The sequence below is a fragment of the Coffea arabica genome, chromosome 2e (assembly GCF_036785885.1).
Source record: "Coffea arabica cultivar ET-39 chromosome 2e, Coffea Arabica ET-39 HiFi, whole genome shotgun sequence".
Lineage (NCBI taxonomy): Eukaryota > Viridiplantae > Streptophyta > Magnoliopsida > Gentianales > Rubiaceae > Coffea > Coffea arabica.
The window spans coordinates 31,133,453-31,142,351 of record NC_092313.1 but is presented as its reverse complement, the minus strand read 5'-3'; the positions used below and the strand labels follow the sequence as shown (position 1 = coordinate 31,142,351).

General features: G+C 34.0%; 1 protein-coding gene across 1 annotated transcript; it reads right to left on the bottom strand.

Annotated features, from left to right (window-relative positions):
• Nucleotides 1–744: 744 nt before the first annotated feature.
• LOC113728948 (germin-like protein subfamily T member 1) lies at nt 745–1,464 on the bottom strand. Its single transcript, XM_027253295.1, has one exon. It carries the CDS (start codon nt 1,462–1,464, stop codon nt 745–747), a length of 720 nt encoding a protein of 239 aa, XP_027109096.1.
• Nucleotides 1,465–8,899: the final 7,435 nt, after the last annotated feature.

Here is an 8,899-nt window from a genome sequence, read left to right as displayed (position 1 = left end):
TAAGGAAGAACTGGTTGTCAGAGTTTGTTGATAACTATAACCAACCTAGTGATGAATGGATGAAATATCTTTGCATCGATGATCATTTAATTGGACCGTACCTGAGTAGTTGATCCTTTGAGTAGAATTTTATTAATTATTAGTTTTAGTAAATTGCACTTGGTGAGTTAGCTTTTAAATTTTATTTATTTTATTTTCACTTTCATTCCATTGAATATCTCCCAATTTTGTTCTATTGACTTGGAAAGAAAGAAATTTCTCTCCAGTCCCTGTGGATTCGACCCTACTCACTACTATATACAAAATCTGTATTATGTGATCAATTGAACAGTCCCGGCAAATCTTGTGTCCGAACTCTGACAACTCACCCAAAGATTAATTTCATGAAAATAGGATTCGATACCAGATGTAGAGCCTAATAATTATACCCAAGAAAAATTATAGGAGATAACTTTCACAAAACCAATATATATATATATATATGGAGGCTAATTTACATGAAGAGGACTAATATCAATAACAAGACTCAAACTTTTATTGTTCCAACTAAATACATATCATGACTACTGACAACCATAAGAAATTACTTAATACAATACTAGTTTCTAAATCGTAACACTATCCCAATTTGATGCCAATAAAACTACTAAAAATTAACTTGACCAAAATACAATTAAACAATAATATAGAAGTTTTTATTATTTAGTATGCCAACAATAATGAACAACACCCGGGAATTGGACGTTAGTAAGATGACTTAAGCACGGTCGACACAGTCGACACAGTTGCAAACCTAGACTTAATGAGCTCAATGATACTTTGATTTACTTGAAATGCTTTACTCAACACGAGATCAGGAATCGAAGGCGTGGAGTTAAAAAGAGCAAGGGGGGCGAACTGAATCCCTGGATTTTGACTGTTGAACGAGGCGAAGAAGCGTGCGTTCTCGTGTCCAATATTCAGTTGGAAGTGCACTAGCCCAGGCGGAATCACAAACAACTCTCCTGAAGTCAAAATTTTCCAGTAGAAAACGTTTCCGGTTGTCACCCAGCCTACAAATATTTTTCCATCCATGACTAGAGCCAGCTCGGATGCAAGAGGGTGGACGTGGGGTGCATTCAGCCCTCCAGGCTTCAAAACCACTCGGTTCATTGACAGCCCTAGAGTGTTGAGTCCTGGAAATCGATGCACATCTTGACGAGTGACATTGACGTCAAAAATATTGAATTCTCCTGGACTTTGTTGGAACCCATTGGCGAAGAAGTCTTGTGAAGATACGTTATCAGGGTTTTTGCACGGAAAGCCATTAATGTATAAAGAGGAATCAAGATCTGCAACGCAGAAATCTTGCAATGGGCTTGGATCAGCAGAATGGGATGGCAGTGGCAGGAGAAGGACTAGGGAGAAGAGTATCAAGCATAGTAGTATCTGGTAATTCATATTGTAGGCGCTCTGGTATGCCATGGAAACTTTAATTTCAGTTGAGCTAGGTATGAATATGTAGTTTGGCTGAAACTAAAAGTAGCTAGGCAGGAATGTGTCCATAACTGACAGGGATGATGGTATTTATAGAACCCCAAATGATGACTGATTTCAAGTTTGATATAATTTCTTATTGCTGCATCAAAATCGCATTGTGTAAATGAGTTCTGAAGTCATACGGAAGTATATCCAACTCACCTTTGTTTGTTGTACCCTAGTGCAGGTGGGGTTTAAGTCTTTGCAGGTGGGTTTAAGTCTTTTCCTGAAGAAAATCATGATAAACTACAATAACAAATTTAAGAATATAATAACAAAAGTACATTGACATTAATTTTTACCTCCCTTTATCTCATTAATTTTATGAATATAATAATTGATTGAAATTAAATGAAATAAATTTAAGAATTTAGGGTACAAAGTGCTTGAAATTAAGAGTTTAGGGTGTAAAGTGTTCAAAATTGAAGTTCATGGTGCAAAGTGAAAAAGTGATACAAGTTTAAAAGTGCAAGTAGAGTTAATCCGAACCAATTGTATGTCTGTTGACAACTGTAGGTACATACTATTGTATCACTGAACCAATTGGTGTATCCTTTCTCATCCACCATATGCATTGAAATGGCTTCAAGGTTTTCAAGAAAATGTGGATATCTCTGTTGATTATAAAAAAAAGAAAATTCAAGGCACAAAAAAAAAAAAAAAAACAAAACTGCTGTAGGTTAATTGCATAAAAGGTATACTTAATTGCTTCTTTTGCAGTACCAAGTATTCCTTATTAATATTGGGGATAATTTTAGAAACCTTGACAATTTCACTTAGCACCTTTGAATTTTGAAAAATCTCACTTGCCTCTCTTACTTTAAATTTTTTTTGTATCATTTACAATCCATTTGAAAATATAATATTAAAAAATTCATTTTGAGAGAGTAAATATAATCTCGTTCCAAATTTGCAGTTTTATTATCTTATTTTTTATTACAAAAACTTGAGTATATTAATAACAAATAAAAACAAAAAGTTTGAAGACTTATTCTTATTGTACAGAATATAGGGCCTGTTTGGAACCTCAAGTTTTTACCAAGTTTATATAATACTAGTTTTTTAACAACTTTTGCTACAGGAACCCAAAAAACTTATCAAAGTTTTTAACCTACACACTTCAAAAATACACAAAAAAACTTTCCCTTCAACTTTTCTTCTTTTTCCTCCCCAACCCAACCCACCACATACTCCGTCGCCGGCGGCCACCACCACCACCACTTCCGGTGCCAATCACTATTCCGGCGGCCAGTTCCGGCCAAACTTTTTTTTTTTCTCTCCCTTACCCCCTCTCCCCTCCCCTTTAACCGATCTGTTGGTGCTCTTTTTCTTTTTTTCTTTCTCCCTCCTCTTCCCCTCTTCGCCTCGGCCTCCCCCGGCACCCTCCCCCTCTCGCTAGCAGCGATCTGGTCGCGCGACCAGATCGCAACCGCATGACCAGATCGGAAAGTGGGGGAGGGAGAGGGGCTGCGATCTGGAGGGGGAGGGTGGAATGGGCAAAATATAAAGAGCAAGAGCAGTAGAAGGAATTAATGGGGATGTCCACCTAAAGAAGCGACAATGGGTGGGCAGTTCCAAGGAGAAAAAAGGGAGTTGCGCGTGCACATGACTGAAGCACTGGCAGTCGGGCGGTGGGCCGGTGGGGGAGCGTAAGTACGGATGCGGCGAAAACCGGCGAAAGCATGGGGACCCATTTCCTTCTTCCTCTGACCGCAAACTAATCTTCCCTCACTTTTTTGTCCCTGGAGCTGGGATCATCATTTCTTATTCCTTTCTTTCTTTTTAATTCTAATCTTCCATCGTGATCATAATCCAATTTGACTGCCAGGGGAGAGGAGGAGAGGGGGAGGGGAGGGGTGGCGGGGGAGGCAGAGGGGAAGAGAAAAAAAGTGGAAAGGGAGGAAGGAAAAGAAAAAAGAAAGAAAGAAAAAAAAGAAAAAAGAAAAAAAAGAAAAAAAAGAAAAAAAAGAAAAAAAAGAAAAAAAGAAAAAAGAAAAAAAAGAAAGAAAATGAAAAGGAAAAAAAATTTCATCTTACAAAGTTTTTCTACAACTTCTACAGTGATTTACACTAAAATTTTATACAAACACCCAAAAAACTCACATTCCAAACGGGCCCATAGTGTATTTTTTTATTGTAAAGTGTTTTGAGTAAATTTAAGAAGTTTCATAAATCATTTACATTTTTTTCAATTTTCTAATTTTTTTTTCTAAATTGATGGTTTAAAAACTAAAAGATACAAGATGCTAAAACTTATATATAAAATTTGTTTGTATTATTTTTAAGCTAGTACAAAATGGTATTATTATGGTTGTAATATTGTGACTGTAAATTATTTCAAGTTATTTTTAAGAGTATTGTAAATTATTCATAATTTTAAGTAATTTAACATTTCTTGTTCAAAACAATGATGCAAAAACTATTAAAGAATTTTCTGATATTGTTATCAATTTTTAAATTTTTATCGATCAATTTACAAAAATTAAGAGAAAAAATTTGGTGTATTTTGACAATCAAGAAATCACAAGAAAATGGGCAAGTTTGGAATGAAATTGTATTCTCTCACCCCAAAATAAATTTTTAATATTATATTTTAAAATGGTCGTAAATGATACAAAAAAACTTATAGTTAGAGAGACAAGTGAAAATTTTTAAAATTTGAGGGTGCTAAATAAAATTGTCAGAAACCTTAGAGGAGGTTTCTAAAATTATCCTCTTATGCTGAGACATAATTGAACAGTATCTATTGCTACGTTCTCGACCAAGAGAATAAATATCGTGCGAGAATAAAAGCAGTAGCAGAAACGACTAGGGCTTCACAAGGTTCCTTTCCTGTTTTTTTCTTCCCCTTCACAAGGTTCCTTTGTAAGGTTGTAGCCAAGAGGTCCCAACTATCGTGGAAGGAAATCAAAAGGCAACTAAAGCTCTGAAAAAGATGATCACTCATTTCTATTCTTATTGGCCGAGTGGGAAATGGAAATAGAAAGGCACCTAAAACGCAGAAAAAGACGATCACTCATTTCTGTACTTATTGGCTGAGGGGAATCTTCGATGGCAATCGTTGAGTACGATGTTCATATATATCAAAGTGCTTGAAGACAAGCATAATAAATGTTTAGGCTTACAAACACTAATCCCCTCTCTTTTTTTCTTCAGCAGGGAAAATTTGTGGGGCCGTAAAAGCGGGAAAAATAGAGAGATTTGAAATCAAGATCTCAATTCATGAACTTCAAATTCTCCTTTCCCCTCCCGGGACTTCAAATTTAAGCCACGACAGCTTTCAGTCTATGACCATTCAATGATGTTCAAACTTTCATTTCTACCCTTGTTTCCATTCTCCACTTGTTCTTCTATTACTCAAGCTTCTTCCATCATCGATTCTGAGCAATACAAATTTTTGTTTAGTTTTGAAAAAATCAAGAACTGGATCTATTTGGATGGGAGAATTTGTAGAAAAATACATTTTAGTGATGTAATCTATACAATGTAAACAGGTAAATGAGAAACATGTCTAGGAAATATTCTAAAAGTTTTTCTTGAATAACTTGCAATCAAAATCCACAGTACCTATTATCAAAATATATCACTTCTTTACATACTTCTTACCTCCAACTACCAAGCATGAAATTTGAATCCTGAACTTGACAGTGGAAAAAGATTCTAAGAGTATTCTCTTGATCACTAGGTAAACTCCAATGGTTTATCACTTCTTTACACATGTGCGTGTACACATGATTTTCTTCTTATCGAAGATTTGTTTTATAAAATCTAACTACGGTTATGGAATTCAAAGATAGGTACATTCCATGTCGTGTATTGCAGATGTACAATTGGACCTGCACTTGTGGACGACCCTCATGCCTTCTTTATGACGGAATATATTCAATGTGGTCCACATGAGTGAAAGTGAAAGAGTTTTTATTTTGTTAATTTTGAGATAGGTGGTTTGACAATGAAAAAATAGAATTATTAATTTGTCTAGTAGGTACTAAACGTTATAGACAAAACCAGAAAATATAATTTGAGGGGGCAACCTTTAGGATACCTAAACTTTAACATGTAAACTAAAATGTTTTAGGTTTTTGCAAGGGTGAGAGCTTAAATTTATAAAAAGTATTTTTATAAATTTTAATTTTACAGGAAAAAAATTAAATTTTATAAAACTTGGGGGACGAGGCCACTCCCCATCGCCTTAGTTCCGCCCTTGCTAAACATGATAGAATTACTTTATTTATTTGGTTGAACATGATGGACAGTAGAGCAACGTATCGCACCATGACAGGTACCTTATAATTATATAATACCTTCTTATCAACTTTCTAAGTTTCAAATCCTATTGTTTTTGGATTACGTACCTGTAAAGCAATCCTTTCTTTCAAAAGTGCTCGACGCTCAAAACCTATAAGCTATGAGAGTATATGCACGAACTTTCAAGTTTAATGTAAAACTTATAATAAATTAGCAATAATAATTTATGAAAATATTTTAAACTTTAGAGGTGTTAAGTGATATTATGAGAAACTTCAAATTTCTGAAATCATCAATACCTATTTTATGGCTGAAATATATAAAACCTATAAATCTTGAATAAGGAAATTATTTAAATACAAAAATAATTGTTTAATCAGGTTGATAATAACATTTAAGGAGACTATGTGTTTTTTCGGCTAGGGCAGACAAAGGATACTTTTTTGTAGTTAGTTACTAAAATTTATATTAAAAGAAGTATGTTTGCAAGAGATCAAATATGGGGGATGTATTTAAAGATGATCTTGATGGGTGATTTTTTGCATTGAATATCTGATTCAGCAGAAATATTTGAAGAACAAAAATTCAGAGGCACATCTAGTTTAGACATTTAGCAATTACTCTTTTTTTTGTCAGGATTTTCCCATCGGAGGAAGCTCAATTAAGTGACAGCCATAATTAAGTGGCACGGTGGAAGACAAGGGTTCATCCCATCAAGACGGTGGTACCAACAACCCAAGAGGCTGTTGGCATTTAGCAATTACTAAGGTTGGCCATTTTTTGACCAAATATTGAAGTGTACACCTTTTTCTTCTTTGGCCATAATTGAGGGTGTATAAATTAAGAACTAGTATACAAATCCTGTCATGCCAAATGTAATTGGTTTTGAACTGATAAAATCCAAAGGGTTGCCAATAAAGCACGTTACAGCATTTGACTTTGCTGTTAATTACTGTATTAGCTTTTCTTATTGCCTAATTATTATCATTAGGGTAAAATTTTCAAAGCCTGAAACACAAGAAAAAGCTTGAATTTTAATTACCCCTTTTGATAATTTGTATCACTTCTTCCTCTAGATGACTATGGAGCCACGATGCATGATCACATCCTTAACAAGTTAACAACAGAACCTCTCGTTTAAGATTAATTTGGAACAAACAAAAAAGGACACGAAATCATTTCCTCTGAGGTTTTGCTACCCAAATTGACTTTTGACAATTGCAATACTAATCTAACTTAAATTTCGAACAGCAATCCCACGAGTGCTATACTGCTATTGAACCTTTTTTCTTTTCTTGGTTTCTTTATGACATCAAAGCAGGATTTGATGCATCAACTTGCAAATGAATTATCCAGCAAGTTTAGTGGTTCAAAATCAGGTGGATCATTCCACCATTCTATTTGCTCTACCGTACTCTTGTTGGACTGAGTTAAAGACATTTGTAAATATCTTTTGAATTTTCAAATTAGTGGTCAATTCAGATTTGGATTAGATTACTTACTAATTTAGATTCGTTCAAATTCAACGTATCTTATCTCATTGTAAACTGATAAGTACTGTCATTATATCATTGTAAATGCTTGACAAGTATAGGAATATTTATAAATTGTCCGTTTGTACATTAACATCTTTTACGCATGGTCAATGTATACATTAATGCATTTAGATGAATGTATACATTAACGCATTTAGATGCAGGTCACGTATACAAAAATTCAGTATTTAAATTCAAATTGAAATAATGCGACATGTATATAGGTTTGTAAGTATATACACGGATAGTGTAAGAAAAATTAATCCAAAAAAAAAACAAGTTACAATTAATTTTCTATGGTTCATCAACTTAGTAAAGGTTAGCTCAAATGTTAATTTGGGCAATCCTTGTGATTCTTATGATTCTTGAAATTTGATATATGGTTTCATATTTTCTATTTTGAATGACTTTTCACAAGTAAATCATGAAAAGTAGGAATACTAAATTAACTTAATCTTAATGGTGCAAGTGTACCAACAAAACTGAACAATTGCATTGAAATTAATAAAAATCCAGATTAGCAACTATCTTAGTTCTCTACCGAACTATTGCCAGCTTTAATCTAAGCAAGTTGCATACTACTACTGTTACTGTATTAACACAAAACTTCTTGTAAATGATGCCATAATATACACACAAGTAGCTATTAGTTTACAAAGTTTTTTAAAACCAAAATATAATAGTCTTCCTCTTTTATCCCTCAACCCCAAAACCTAAGATAAAATCACACAACTCAAGTAGAATGCTTTATGTTTCAACCAAAAACAAGAAGAAAAACTGAAGCATTGCAAGCCCATTGAATTTTCCTAATTAGTTTCTGGCGCTATTGAGTTTTTTGAAGAAATATAATTGTAAACATAATTATAAACAGTATTCTTCAAAATTATAAAACTAAAAAGAAGTATAATTTACTACAGAAAACAATAAGAAAAGATCGAAGCTGTCATCTTCAATTTTATCAGATAAATGCATGCGACTTCTTAGCAATTGAGTTTACTTGCTCGACTTAACCAGTGTTGAGACAAAAAAGTCAGAGTTAATGACCACGTAAGTGATGCAACTGGTTATATTTCATATCATCATATTACTTTTTCTGATCAAGAATGGCAAACTAGAGAATTGACAGCTTCAAATTCAAAAAGGAGTTAAATCTCACGATCGACTCAATCCAAATGAAGGATCAAGTGTCATTTTAAATCATGATGCAATGAGATACAGACTTAGCTAAATGAAGAAAAAAGTGTCAATCGACTGCTTATTTGATAACTTGCACGACATTAAGCACATGCCAAACAAATATGTAACGAGATACAATCAATGCATCCAACACAACCTCCGTTAATTGGCAGCCATATTTGAAAAGTTGCCCCAACGCCGTGCATAAGGGGCTTCTGTAAATATACCAACTTACCTAATTCCTAGCAACCAGGAAGCTAATAAGCACTTTTGGCTACCCTCTAGCAAATTCACAACATGGCTTCCTACAATAATGTTAGTCTTTTGCTTGATATTTTTGTCAGTTCTGCATTCTCCCAATGCCTTCCCATGGATGCTACGACTGGTCACATGAAAGGGGAACAGTGTTCGATGCCTTTAAT